At 37.0% G+C, this 14690-nt stretch overlaps 1 protein-coding gene across 2 annotated transcripts in view; it reads right to left on the bottom strand.

Annotated features, from left to right (window-relative positions):
• Sema3d (semaphorin 3D) overlaps positions 1–14690 on the bottom strand; it is a 197523-nt gene that overhangs the window by 21849 nt on the left and 160984 nt on the right. For both annotated transcript variants that reach the window (XM_075956062.1, XM_075956063.1), the window contains exons 11-14: positions 11558–11702; positions 3677–3899; positions 1958–2046; positions 388–429 (exon numbers count right to left, since the gene is read on the bottom strand). In XM_075956062.1, the coding sequence (XP_075812177.1) occupies positions 388–429; positions 1958–2046; positions 3677–3899; positions 11558–11702 (499 nt within the window). The remainder of the gene's footprint in view (positions 1–387; positions 430–1957; positions 2047–3676; positions 3900–11557; positions 11703–14690) is intronic.

The raw sequence follows: 14690 nt of genomic DNA, 5'->3' as shown, positions 1-14690 counted from the left end.
CTGTGTTGTGTACCTTGGTTTATATTTGAAATTCTAGGTTCCCTAATTAAAAACCCCTTTCAAGCCTTGTGATTGGAATCTTAAATATGTGTCTTATGATGTGAGCAGAATTACAATTTCAGGAGAACAGACACACACTCATTTTTTTCAGAGGCAAAGAGAGTAACATTATTTACTATTCCATTAATATTTTTCTCTCCATTCTCCCAAGGCAAGGCTGAAATAGTGTCTTCTGATCAATCAGAGGAGAAACAGGCAACCTTTAACTTTCTGCATTATTAATAACTTAACTTCCAGTCTCCAATTTCAATAGACTCAGCAAATGAACTTTGATTCAGGGAACTTTTAACATCTGAAGTTAATTGATAAACAGAAATTACAAAGTACCTGCTTCAGAGACAACTCCATGTTCAAGATGGCTGTTGGGTGCTGCAAACAGAAGCAAAATGTCAGTAAATCCATTTAGAGCTTTATATTAGTCAGTAGGCTGCTTTATGTCAAACTTGGCTGTCCAGACTCTCAATGAGAGGAGAACATGACCTTACTACTTGCCGGTTTCTTGCAGTGTGTATTCATTCTACCTTACTAGACACGAGGAAAATGCTTGAAGTATCTTATCAGAGAGAACCTAGCAGACTGTATGAGGAAATGCTGTGTTGAAATGCCTCCTAGTTATTAACAAGTTTTCACTGTGTTCTAAACCTGCGTATCTTCATGTTGGCATATAATTCACATGAGTGTTGATAAAAAGATCTCCATCATTATTTATTGCTCCATTTTGATGTTACTTGTATCAAAGATTCAAAACTTGTTTATGTAGCAGCCTTTGCAAAGCTAAAGTTCTGCTGCTGCTGAAGACAGTTCTTATGTGACTTCTCAGGCGACATTTATTGCAGCTTCATGATAAATTAAAAAATATAGACAGACAGACAGACAAATACATAGATGGATGGGAGGATAAGAGGAAGAGAAGGAGAAGAACAGCTTTGATCACGGAGCTAACAGTGAATTCTTGTCTCTAAGATCCATTGGGGAAGATTTGTTATCTTACAATTATGTGACTGTTCATGATAGAAATTCCCTGAACCTCTGTTCATTCACCCTTATGTTTGACATCCACTTTTCCCTTAGGAGCCACCCAGGATTTTGTTTTGGAAGAGGCCAGATAGCAGGTCTTGTTCTTGTTAACTTCTTGACCACTATTATCATCAGAATGTAAACAGGATCCTGGAAACCTCAGCATGATAATTAACTTTAGCCCTTCACAGAGGAGGACTCTCTCTTTCCAGGCAATGGATGTTTACTTGGAAACAGTTTTTAATAAACTTCTTTAAGAAAACAAAAACATAAAAGAACATATTTCTAAGAAATATAACATTATTTCTAATGCCTTATTTTTCATGAAATAATTCTAAGTACCACAGAGTAGCTACAAGGAATTCCGGTCACACTACAATGTATTTATTGTTAAAAGCATAATTTAAAACAAAGAACTCTTCCTCCAGGCCTCCTAATTCCCTTCAAGAGGCTAGAGGATTGTGGCATGCATAACTTGCTATCATTGAATTTTTTTCCAGTACAGTATATCAGGACTCTTATACATGATTCATAAACCTTTCCAGTTCTCTCAAATTCATTGGGGTAAAAGTTGCAAAGTAACATTCATAAAGTAGAAAAGCATCTGGGTAATAGGAGATCCCAGGCTTTGACTCAATGTGGCCACTTGACTGACTATATGCTTGGAGAATGCAGTAAGGAGACGCAACCGAGCAGCTTCTTTCTGTCAGTGGCATTTAGCAGCAGAAGTGAGTGCCTTTCACACTTGCTTATGTCCTGTTCCAAAGCTTGGCCAGTGGAAGTACATTTCTGTGACTTCTCCAAGGAAAAAAAGAGAAAAGACAAAGCGTGCGTCACTGCGCAGTCTCAGCCTCTGTCCTGAGCCCTGAGCCCTTCTCACCTTGAACACCTGAAGCTCCTCCAGGACTACCTCTTCCGTGTTCCACTTCTCCTTGGAAATGCTGACAACTTTGAGGACTGTTCCAATGTCTGAAAAAAAGACACGGGCTCCTAACACCACTGTTTAGCTTTCAATATTGAGTTGAATGAATATGTCTAGAAATCTTAAAATTTTCCTTCTCATTTGCCCAAATAAAGCCGTGGGAAATGAAGCCGGCTGTGAATGTCGTTTCTCTTTTAGAGCAGATTCTTATAAATAGATTAAAAGTAAAATACATAGCATTTTCGTAACGGCATATATATGACTAATTTATTATTATTTGAAATAACAAGTAAAATGTATTTTATTTTTTAAATGTTAAACTTCTAAAATAAAAATTACATAAACCTTTTTATTTTCTCTTCAGTAAGATTTACATAGTGATTATATCTGTTCAATTATAAACACTAAGAAAAAGATATATATAATTTTCTAAAATGCTAAAAAATGGACCAGAAGACATTGGAGACCATTTCATGGGGAAGCTTACTAATGTTTCAAATACAATGTGATTTCAGAATAATTGTTAATGAGATTAAAATTTAAAGTTGATTCAAGTTATTCTGACTCAAACTTAAAAGAAGCTATAACTTTTGTGAAATATAATAAAAATGATGCTTAGAAAAGATATCTTAAATAATCATATAATGAATGAAATGTGTCCCTGTAGCATGCCAGTATAAAAAGATAATGTAACATTCACTACAAACATAAAAAGAGAGTTAGCATTTTGCAATTAATCTATTGAAAATACGTTTTTAAAATTCTAATCGGAGAGCTTGAAAATAGAGACATATAGTAATTTCAGAATGTGTAGAAAGTGCCAAGATTATTTAATTTTCAAAAAGTGACTCTAAGATGTTCAAAACTGCTAAATACATTTTTATAATACGTAATATACTTTTTGAAGTCCCCTTATTTTTCTCAGGAAAGGTTAGGTAGTACCATCTAGTGGCTGAGTGCTCTTTATGGTACTGAATTGCTAAGGACCTATGAATGAGCTTTGGATGACCAGTGCAAATTAAATTTAGCTCATGAGAATTAATAACGTACTAATTAAAGTTCTGACCCTTAAATAGTCATCTCGGCAGTCTCGGAAATGGAGCATCCCCTAGATTATCTGGGGTTTGCACTTGCCATCTGAAACATAATCAGGCTTGACAGCTGGTGACAAAGGCCCTTGCTATGCCATGATCTTTCTAAATAAGCTTAATTTCTGCAAAACTAGTGTAGAGCTTAGATGTTAAATAATTCTAACTGTTTCACATCATTCAGAATTTGTTCTAATAAATACCCAGCATTTAAAATTCACTAATTTCCTATTGCAAAAATGCTCAGTTCATTAGGTAGCATGTATATTACAATACCAAGTTCAGAGGGAACATGCCGTCTTTACTGCCACTAAAATGATGTTATTACATAACGTTTTTCTTAATTTTGAGAATCACCAAATAAGCAATAATACTTTGTGTGAAAATGTATGTATATAAAAATATACATATAAATGTATACATGTATTTGTGATCATCATTTGAATGCACAGGCTAAACAATTTTAGGAAACATTGTATTAACTGATCTTTACTTGATTTTGGCTGACAAATATTTTGGAAGCTTTTGTTTTCTTCATCCATGAGTGACCACTTCAATTTCTTTGACTGTAAGTGTGGTTTGAGGGTACCTGTTCCGAGAAACATGACATCGTACTGTCCGTCTTCAGCAACAACGTGATCCACCACTATCTGGGTCAGTCTGTAGTCCACATTGATTCTCTTGAAGGTAGGTGCTCCTGCCACTGGGTACACCGACTTATACATCACCGGGTGGCGCCTTATGAAGCTTACGACATCGTCAGGGAAGTCTCGCGTGGATTTAATCAGTGGATCATAGGTTTTGCTTGGACACTGAAAAGAAATGCGTGCAGGAATAAGGCACCTGAGATGAGCGAGTGGAGGACTCACACCAAAAAGCAACAGATGCAGTCTACCTCCAATGGAGGGAAATCTGAGTCTCTTCATGTAAACATCCATGATAAGGGGACGTTACCTGAATTTTCTAAACTTTCCCCGATGTAATCTTACTTTCTGAAAGAGATTATGGTTTTGAACAGAAATTAATTTTTCTAATCGGGCATTATGACACATCCCTGTAGTTCCAGAACAGGGTCAGTGCAGGAGCATCCAGGCTCAGGGGCAGCCAAGACTAATGCAAATAAGGTCAGCCCATCTTTTATGATAAAATATCTCATGACCCAGCCCCCAATTTTCCAATGGTGGTACTAGAAACTTATATGGAAAAACTGTCATGAAAATTATCTATGAATTCAAGAATGTGATGGAAAACTTTATTTTTATATTTAAACAAAGATAGGACTCCCTTCCGATTTAAGTACATTTATTAAAAAGTAGAAGGGACAAATCAACATGTCACAAAATTCGCTCCAGACGAGCTTTAATGGTTTGAAATTACAGCTATACACTTCTGCACTGCAGCTGTGAAAATTAAACTCTGTCCCATCCTGCATGCTCTTCCCCTAAGCCTGGGCTCTGTGAATATATACCCCAGGCCACTTCCCACCTCTGCCTAAAACCGCTTCCTGGGAGCTCATATTGGAAAAGAGTTAGCATAAACTGCCCTCTGGTGGTCAAACTTAATTTATATCAAGCACCACTTGATATAAATTCACTGAATTTGAAGTGCAGTTATCCAGACTAGAGAAGGAATGACATTACCATTTGAACATTTTACAAGGTATGTGTTTTTCCGTAGCAGGAATTTAATTTACATTTCAAAAGCTGTATCCTAGAAAGTTGCCTTTAGTAGGAAAACATTATCACATTTTAAATCTTAATGGACAATTTTTTTAAAAAAAATAGAAACTATATTTAATCAATGCAAGTTTATAGAATAAAATGAAAGATATCAGAGAAAACATCCATTAAAGGTATTTTAGAATTATCAAAATAAAGTAAAACTAAAACGAAACAAAAATTGTAAAGTTTTATAAAAACGATGACACAGAATAAAATTCCCACTGGCGAAAAGCTTTTAAATTAGACATTAATTGTAATCATACCGTTCTTCAAAGTCTCCTCCTTGACCAAGAGGGGCATTATTAGCTTATGATCATGAAGTAACTGATCCTAAATAGCTTTTAACTCCAAATTTCATACCAATAAAATCATAATGACCCATTATGAAAGAGAGTGTCTACCCAAGAAGTTGTACTAAAAATTTAAAAGACCCGTTAATGATTTTCTAATTAATTTGAGAGCCTCTATCTTCTACTAAGAAACTGATCCTTTGCTGATGTCTAGCCATTTGTCCCGGGTTCTCACGAAAGGGATATGTCCTGCATCGTCAGCCATTGGCGCTGCTGCTGGAAGTCGGTCTGAAGATCAAAGTCTGTGTGTCCCTCACTGCCTTCTGCATTTCCCTTTCACCCAAGGAGAATCTGTCAACTTCACTGTGGAAGGAGCCCTTTATTAAGTAGACTGAGTCAGTCTTCGAACGGAGATAGGCACAGGTAATACTAAGCTTTTTGCCGACTAGAGATGCACATTTGAGTTTTACTCGGTGGCTATTTCTGAAGGGTCTCATATCTCTTAACATCTTCAGTTCAATCTGATTGATTTATCGTTAAAAGCAAGATTTTGCCTACATCGCATGTTGGAAAGAGCCCTTCAGCTTAACTTTGCATCTGTGGTTACACAGTAGCCACAGTTTCAAAGTACATAATTCACAAATGAAGATGCCCAGCTGCTATGCAGGGAAAACATTAAAGAAAGTCACATAAAGGACAAGCGAACAAACTGTAAAGAAATACTACATCTAAGAAAAGCCATATTTGGTTACTAATTTTCCTTTAAGGATTCCCACTGAAGCTGTGTATCCTAGGTGTTACTGTGGGACATGAACATAATTTTTTAAAGTCACAACCATTGACATCATTCATCAAACTATCCCACCCCACAAAGCATCTTTAGTTGCTTCCTGTGCTTTCGTGGCATGCATTTGCCGCCTATGAAAAGCAAGAATTATGGTCGGTTACCCGATTTCTCTTTGCTCAGTTTAAACATCGAGAGAAGAAAAAGATTGAACAGAAAGCTCTCAGTCAGGCTTCAAAACGCCAAAACATTGCTGGATATGTGCCCAAATTGAAGAGAGAAGACAGTCCGCCTAGACAAACCCGGAGATGCTAGGGCGCGGCCCTCAGCATCCCGCCCTGCTGGTTTGGCTGTGTCAGAGGGCTGCAGTTGGCTAGGTGTGTCCCTGTAATCATTGGCAGGTCTGGATGTTTGTGTAGGGCCTTCAGGAGGGCAGCAGGAAGCGGTGGATAAGAAGAAAAGAAAAATGGTTTTTTGAGAGACCGTTGTTGTGGCAAGGCACCAGAGAGCTGTGAAGTTTATCCGCTCAATGCTACCAGCTGCTTTCTGAGCTCTCCAGGTCCCGTTTTCCTCTTAAGCTAATCAGAGGAATGAGGAGCGTGAGGGAAGTCATAGCTCAAGGAGAGACCAAACCGGGGGAAATAAACAGGACGATTTATGTGTGATAGGTAAAAGAAATACTTTTTTTTTAGTTTGAAAATGCACATTTTGTAAGTAGAATTCTATCCCCCGATTATTCCTCTAAAGATCAGTTTGAAATAGATCTGTCAAGAAAAACCCTGTATTAGGAACTAGAGATGGGGAGGGGAGATCTGATTAATATATAGCTTTGGGGTGTAGTAACAAAAAAAGACCCTTTATTAGTGATGGGGGGGGGAGATCTGCTATACATAGTCATTAAGGTGTAATAAACTATGCAAAAATTAATCCAAAGAACTTGAACTTTCTGAACCTTGCTCCCTGTCCATCAGATACCCTTTCCCTTACAGCAACTCCCATAAGAGAAAAATCAAAATATTATTGCATATAGTGGGTAGTTTGAAAATAGGGGACCCCGGTTGAGAAACCAAGGTTGTGCCTTTTAAACAGCCGAAAACCAGGGTGAAAAGTGAATGTATGTTTAAAATAAGTGGACTCTGACTGTTTCTGGAGAAGTAGCCTAGATCTAGTTAGTCGTGGGGTGGTTGTGATGTCTGTGGTGACAGACTCCTTGAAGGTTCAGATTTAGAATGATGTATATCTCAAGATATAGTGCTATTGCCAACTTTGAAACCAAGAAATTGACAAAATTCTCCATGAACAGTGTCCACCTGGAAAACTAAAGCTTTGAAAATCAATGATATTACCTTCGACTCCATTTAGTCTCAAACAACAAAAGAGAGGATTAGTCGGAAGAATCCTTTGTTTTGATAATTAAAATGCAGCCAAGTAAGTTGACTGTAAACACAGTGGTCATTTCGGAAGTAATCAAAGGTGAATTACTATATTTACAAAATTTGAAAACTGGCTGGATATCATTTCTGGGTAGTGGATCACATCTTTCTTACAAACATCTACATTGTAAAAGTCAATGTTCTTTTCAGCTTTGGACAGAAGAATGCTTTAAAACTGAAATCTCCTTCTCAGTCAACACTGGGCAGCATCTTACATTAATATGCAAATTATAAAAATTCCTTATCAGGAGTTGGGGAATAGTTCAGTCCATAGAATGCTAGCCACACAAATGTGAAGAACATGAATTCCAATCCCAGGCAGCCAGTTTTGTTTGAACACACTTGTAATGCCAGCATTGGAGGTACAGAGAAGAGGATACCTAGGGCTTGCTGGCAAGATATAAGACAGTACTGGCAATTTTGTGATCTCCTCCAGATTCACTGAGAAAGCCTTCCTCCAAAATAATAATATACAGAGAGTGATAGAGAAAGATACCCAACACCAGCTTCAGAATTCCAGATGTACATACACACATGTATACACATAACACATACAAAGTAAACACAGCAGACACACACACACAAATTCCTTGTCAACACAAAGTAAAACTGTAAAATAAACTTCTTTATTTGCTAAAACTGTATTGAATTATTTCTAATAGATCAAATCTCAAAATTGAAATCATCCTTCACAGATCTTCCTGAGATTGAGGTATTTTTGAGACTATTGTTTTTATCCTGCGTCCAGTTTGGCTTTCATGTCTGATTTGTACCATTCTTTGTTTTACTTTTGTTTTGATGTTTCATTTCAGTCAGAACCTCACTGCACCAAATAAACAAAAAAGTAAAGATCCTACAAATTCACCTGAACAAAACATGGTTTGCTAGCTGCTCTTTCCAGACACCAGAGGGCAGAAGAATCACATGGGGAAAATCTCTGTGACTTTGCAGGTTTATTAACTAGTCATCGTGGACTAGGAATTGAGATTTGGCATTGATCCACAGTGGTACAACATCCTACCTAAACCGAGGAAATTAAACAAGATAAAATGACCCATGCCTGTAAGCATTTAACTAAGGTCCCTCCTGGGATATAAACTCAGTGTTCAATCATAAAAGTAATATGGATACAGAATATACAAAACCAAAGACTCTAACCAATGCACAAGAAGCAAATTCTGTACTCAGCAAATCTTTCACCGAAGTTAGAAGTATTTCCCTACATTGAAATAAAAACATCAAGTGTTGCAAGGCTACGGAGCTTCATTATACTTGTCTAGAGGACAGACCAGGCCTAGCAGAAACAATTCAAGATTCTAGTTGTAAGTATTTATGGAAGTGTCAGTCATAAGCAATGTTCAGTTGCAATTTTATATAAAATGTCTGAATTGAAGGAAGACCATAGCTGTATAGTTTTGTACTTTTAATAAGCACAGATAGGAGAGTAAGGCAGAAATAGATATAAAATAAATATAGTTTTAGATAGAGTATGTTGGCATATATTTGTGAGGGAAATGTTAAGAACAAGATAAATATTATATCACAGGACAAGGGAAGGACTGACCGTAAAATTCCGCCCAGCCAGCCCTTTCAGTCTGCTGCTTGAGTAATATGAGATTGGGTATACTATTTAATTATTTTGGACACTAATTTCCTCCAGTGTAATATGAGGGTGAGTTATGATGTCTCTATCACTCATTCTAACTCGTACATTCTCAAATTTTACAAGAGTGGTCACTTGATAGTCTGTGAAACCTAATTTCACTGATTTTACGAATGTCGTTATTTAAAGTGATAAAGTTCATTTGGTAAAAAGCACTTGTGTAATACATTTTCACATCAACTACATGATATTCCCAACTCAACATCAGCATTACAATTTAAATTAATTTATTTTCAATAAATAAAACATCTGCAAGGTAGAAACAGGATGATCATTAAAAACAAAGAAAATAGTAAAGAATCATTGAAAAATAACTGAGCAAATAAGGACAAAAATTTTAAAAAGTAGGCATTCTTTTAGCCATTTCAAAATTTGGTCATAACTATCTTGAGGATAGAGCAGCAGATATCAGCATATTTGACATATTTTGTTATCTCTTTTATCACTGATGAAAAACACTAACCTATGCATCTTCTGGTTTGTGGGAGTCACTAATTGCCATTTCGGGGAATGACTGTGTGCTTACAAGTGTCATGTAATGAGTATTCTTTAAGGCTTCCACAGTATTTACGGCTTTTTCAGGTGGTAGCTGAGAAAAAAGTGACAGCAAACCTCACCGCAGTCTTATTCACTTCTGTTATAACTACAAGGCAATGTTGGTATGGAGTTATTTTGATAACTGTGTTCAATGAATGCATATGGTAAGATTCAGTGGCTGTGCCTATGTATCAAAATTATTTATTGTATTTAATGTAGATTGTCCCAGTTCCAAACCTTTCCACTTATAATACCCAGATGATTGGGGGGGGGGGGGACACAGCCAAAAACAAAACTGTAATGGCTTGAATTAAATAAGTACCTAAAAGTAGTGTAATCATTTCTAATTGTATTGCAGTACTATTCTAAGTAACAAAGATGTGGGACAACTAAGTGTTCCCTGATAGATGAACAGATAATAAGTATGTGCATACACACACACACACACACACACACACACACACACACCACTGGAATATGATGAGCTATAAAAAAGTAAAGAAATTCTACCATATGTAACATGAAAGAGCTTTTAGGGTATTGCTTGGTAAAGCAATCCATTCACAGATGTCTGGAATTTACTTATATGAAGTATTGATGTAGTTAAAGTCACAGAACCAAAGACCAATATGGTGGCTATCAAGGGATAGGTAGAAGAGAAAAGAGTTGGAAACAATGGATACATCATCTCAGCCAAGATGAATGAGCTCTATATACTTGCTATGCAACCTTGAGCTCTACACTGCGTGGTCATGTCTTGCAAATTGTCAGGGCTCACAGATGTGAATCCATTCCACCCTGACTAAAGGTCAGAGAGTTTAAGCTTATTTTTGCTCTTTCAAAGTTGTGACAACAGGCGTGGCTACAAACAAGAGATCCTGACCTAGGGTGTGGTTAATTAGTGTTTTGAGTAAAGAGCTGAATCCACTCCACCTTGCTATTCCTGCTCCTTCAAAGAAGTTTGGCTTTGGTAGGAGGTTCCAGGGAGTAGCATCAAGTTTTGTTTTTTTTTTGTTTTTGTTTTTGGTTTTTCTTTCTTTTCTTTTTTTTTTTTTCCTGAGACAGGGTGGTTCTTGGTAACCCTGGCTGTCTTGGAACTCACTCTGTAGACCAGACTGGCTTTGAACTCAGAACTCAGAGATCTGACTGCTTCTTCCTCCCAAGTGCTGGGATTAAAGGCGTGCATCATCACGGTTGGTGCATCATCCAGTTTTTTATCTGGTATTCAGGGATTTATCCACAGACCCTCTCGCTTTCACAGTTACTGGGAATCCTCTCCCAAGCCCATTTTTAAGCAAATGCATAAATTATAAATTACATTTTACTTTTCCTCATCTGTCTTTAAATATGGTTTACACCATTTGAAAATAAATGTGGACTAAGATGAGTCCTCCTCCTCCCCTCTGCCTCCCCACTCTGACCAGTAGCCTCCCTATGTAGCCTGCTTAGGGGCCAGCTGCTTAGGGACCGGCCTCAAATTCACAATCTTCTTACTATATCCTTCAGGCTGCTGTGATTACAGGTATATACCGTTAAATTTTCTTGTACTCTAAGTTATTAAGAATTTCTCCTACTCTAAGAATTGTATATTATTTCAAAGTTCAGCATAATAAATAAAAAAACAGATGCATATCAAGAGCTTTTAGAAGAAGAACCAGACACTAAGATATCCTAGAGGCATATGTAAAATATATGCAGAGATGAAGAAACAAAACAATTATTCATTTGACATTTTCATGTGATTTACAATTTTGCATTCTGGACAACTAAATTGACATATCCAAGCTAAATTCTGTAACAACATCACAATACAAACACCAGATCCTAGTCCACTGTGTTTCTTAAAACTTAAAGTTGTCATTCAAAAACTTTTAACTTAACTTGAATAATAGAATATTAATACATCACTATAAACAAATACATTATTTCAAAATCAACAGTAAGTGCATGTGGTTTTAAGAAATGTCAGAGTTGGTAATAGGGTAATTAGGAGTTGAGTCTGAAATGAGGTAAATAATTCAGTTATTCAGTTGGGTACATACCGTTCCTGGTCGGGGATAAGGTATCCTTCCCTCATACTGGACCCAGCGATGGTCTGCACTTTCCTTATGAGCATAGGGGCCATTAAAGACAGCTCTGATGTCAGCCATACTATACACACACACAGCAGAGCCCTTGAAGATGGAGCTGAAAGAAAGGAACATGATCCAGTCATTCACCCTGTGTGCTCATCACTGCACCCAAGAGCTTTGTGGAGAACAGATGCACATTCTAGTTGATAAGCATTGCCAAAATATGTGTCTATGTCTTGAAGGAGTTTGCAGGCAAGTCATTTTGATTGGCATATGAAGATGATAACTCCTTACAGGTGGGTAATGGAAGCGTACAGCAAGAAGGGTGCGGAAGTGGATCATCATGGATCCTCAGGGGACAGGTGACAACAGTGGTTCTCAACCTTCCTAACGCTGTGTCCCTTTAATAGAGTTCCACATGCTGTGGTGACCCCCACCATAAAATAATTTTCACTGCTACTTCATAACTGTCATTTTGCTACTGTTATGAATAACAACGTAAATATCTGATATGCAGGCTATCTGATACGTGATCCAAGAGGGGTCACAACGAACATGTTGAGGACCAATGACGCAGAAAAACTGTAGGCTAGAAATGATTAAATATGATGCTCACTTACATATTGTTTAGTTTTTTAAATCATTATAATACTTACAAAGATATTAAAATGTAAGAAGTTATTTATCTGTATTTAAAACAGTAATCATTTTTAAAGACCATACCATTTATCTAAGGTTGTCAGACTCATTGCATTGTGTGTTTGCTGACTTAAACATTTTCTTGGCCTTTGTCATTCCACTAAAAGTGCGTGCATATCCAGAGTTTGGATAAGGAATTTGTTGTTCACATCATTTTGTTAAAACCATTTTTAAGGCAGAAATAAACTTTCATTGCTTGAACTGGGCGTATGAATTGCAGTCGTCTATTTAATACTTAATGTGGTCATAATCATGTGGTTTTAGCAAACATATTAAGCAGCTAAAATTTTCCCAGGAATTCTAAAACTGTACAAGACAGAGATGACAACTGTTAGCACCTTTCAGGGATTTCTTTATTGCTTTATTCCAGGAAAGTAAAATAAATTTTCTTTGAGGCTTACTCTTAAAACTAAGATGGACCTTTCTGACCGAATGACATCATTCTTGTTTTACACAAACTAATGATTCTTCAGTATTTGGAAGCTCAGTCATTAACAGTCTTGGAATGGTGTCAATGGGAAACATCAGAAGGTAATGGTAAGCAAGCAGATAGGAGGAAAGTGATATTGTGATAATAATCACATATCTGTCTATTATATTTTAAAGAAATAATGCACCATTATCAAAGGGTAATTATGTCTTTTCGCTAGACAAAAGATATGACATGCATTCTAAAATGACCTCAGTCTTCAAGGCAGCATTAAAGATAAAACAAGAAAGAACACAAAGGAACAAAGAGCTGTTTTGTAACTTTACACCCTGGGTGGGCAGAAATTTGATAGGAAAAAAAATGAAAGAAGTATCTCGGGGCTCTGTCTCCCTGGCACATATCTACATCTGTGTGTGGAACACACATCAACTTCAAAGAAGAATTTTGCATGGAAAGGGGCCAAGAAAACTAGAGCTGAGATACTTGAGTGACTGCAGGCAATTGCTCCTCTTGCATTTTTTTTATGTTCTTTGCACATTAATAGAAAAATGGATTCCCAAACAGCAGCTCTTGGGGTGTCTTCATAATATCCACATTAAAATATTTTCCTCTTAGGTCCCACAATTGATCAAATATTCTTTGTTTGCTGATATATTTTGAATCCACAAAAAAATTCAAGCTTATAAGGGGCTCACCATGGAGAGAAAAATACGATAAATTTATTCAAATAGAGACACCAGAGTCATTTCTTTCATTAATAAAGAGTTAAGGGAAGATACGTGCAAAACTGAGAAGTATTCTAGACATACTGTGAAAAGGTCTGTGTCCCTTAAACAGAGTCAAAAGGAAGTCAATGAATAAAACAGGATGAAGAGAAAAGAGGCCACACCTTTATAAAGGGTTTGTAGATGCCACTACAAACTCTTGGAAGTCATGTGATCTCAACAATATTACAAGGCAGCACTATGCAGAAACCAGACAGGAACATAGGTATGAAAATGAGGACAAGCTTTAGGCTGGCGTTATGGATAGGAATTGACCACTAATCTTAGAGAGCAGTTCAGTGGACTGCTCAGAGCAGCCACGTCTACTCGTTAGGGTGACAAGGGGGTTGTGATAGAGATGGTTTGAAGTCAACAATGCTCTTGATCAACAGTCCTTTGATGGATTACAGCTTCGTCAATTAACTCGGTCCCTCATTCATGTATTTCTTCCTCTATGGTTATACATATGGAAAGCACTAATTATGAATATTACATGTATATGTTTTTTTTTACCTAACCATTTTTATACCGTGATTTCATATTAGAGATATGCCTGTTAATGTGTGCAGTGACATGAGCACAGGTGAGTCACTGATGCATCGGGTATAGCAAAAAACAAAACAAAACAAAACAAAAAAAACCCTGAAAACAGCAGGAATGTACTGGGGGCTGGGTGAACGTTATCTGTGGCAATTAGGATAGAGCTACCATGCTGTGATGAAAAGAACCAATATGAATACATTTCTAAGACACTAAAACCTGGTCCAATGATAAAAAATATTTATGCTACACAACTATGAAGTGAAATTAAAAAGAACATACAGCTATTGTAATAGTTTGAACATAAGGTACCCGTAACAGACTCATTTTCTTTTACATAACTGTTCCCAAGTAAGTAGTGCTATTCTGTGAGGTTGGGAGGTGGGACCTTGCTGAGAAAGTAGGTGTCTGGGGAGTAGACCTTGATGATTATAGCCCCACTCTGCTTTTGGCCCTTGTCTTGCTTTGCTTCATAATTTTCTCAAGTGTGAGCAAGCTCCTGGGGCATGTTATAATGAATTACATCTTGGAAGGGTGAGTCATTTCGCTTAAAAAAATTGCTTCTTTTGAGTGTTTGGTCACAGTGATAACTAGAGTAGCTGCTAATGCGGGGCTAGAGATGAAGCATCGTGGGCGGGTATTAGCACACAAACACCTGTGAAACAAACTA

Source organism: Microtus pennsylvanicus, chromosome 22 (assembly GCF_037038515.1).
Source record: "Microtus pennsylvanicus isolate mMicPen1 chromosome 22, mMicPen1.hap1, whole genome shotgun sequence".
Lineage (NCBI taxonomy): Eukaryota > Metazoa > Chordata > Mammalia > Rodentia > Cricetidae > Microtus > Microtus pennsylvanicus.
The sequence above is the reverse complement of the archived record's forward strand: the minus strand, read 5'-3'. Positions and strand labels throughout refer to the sequence as shown.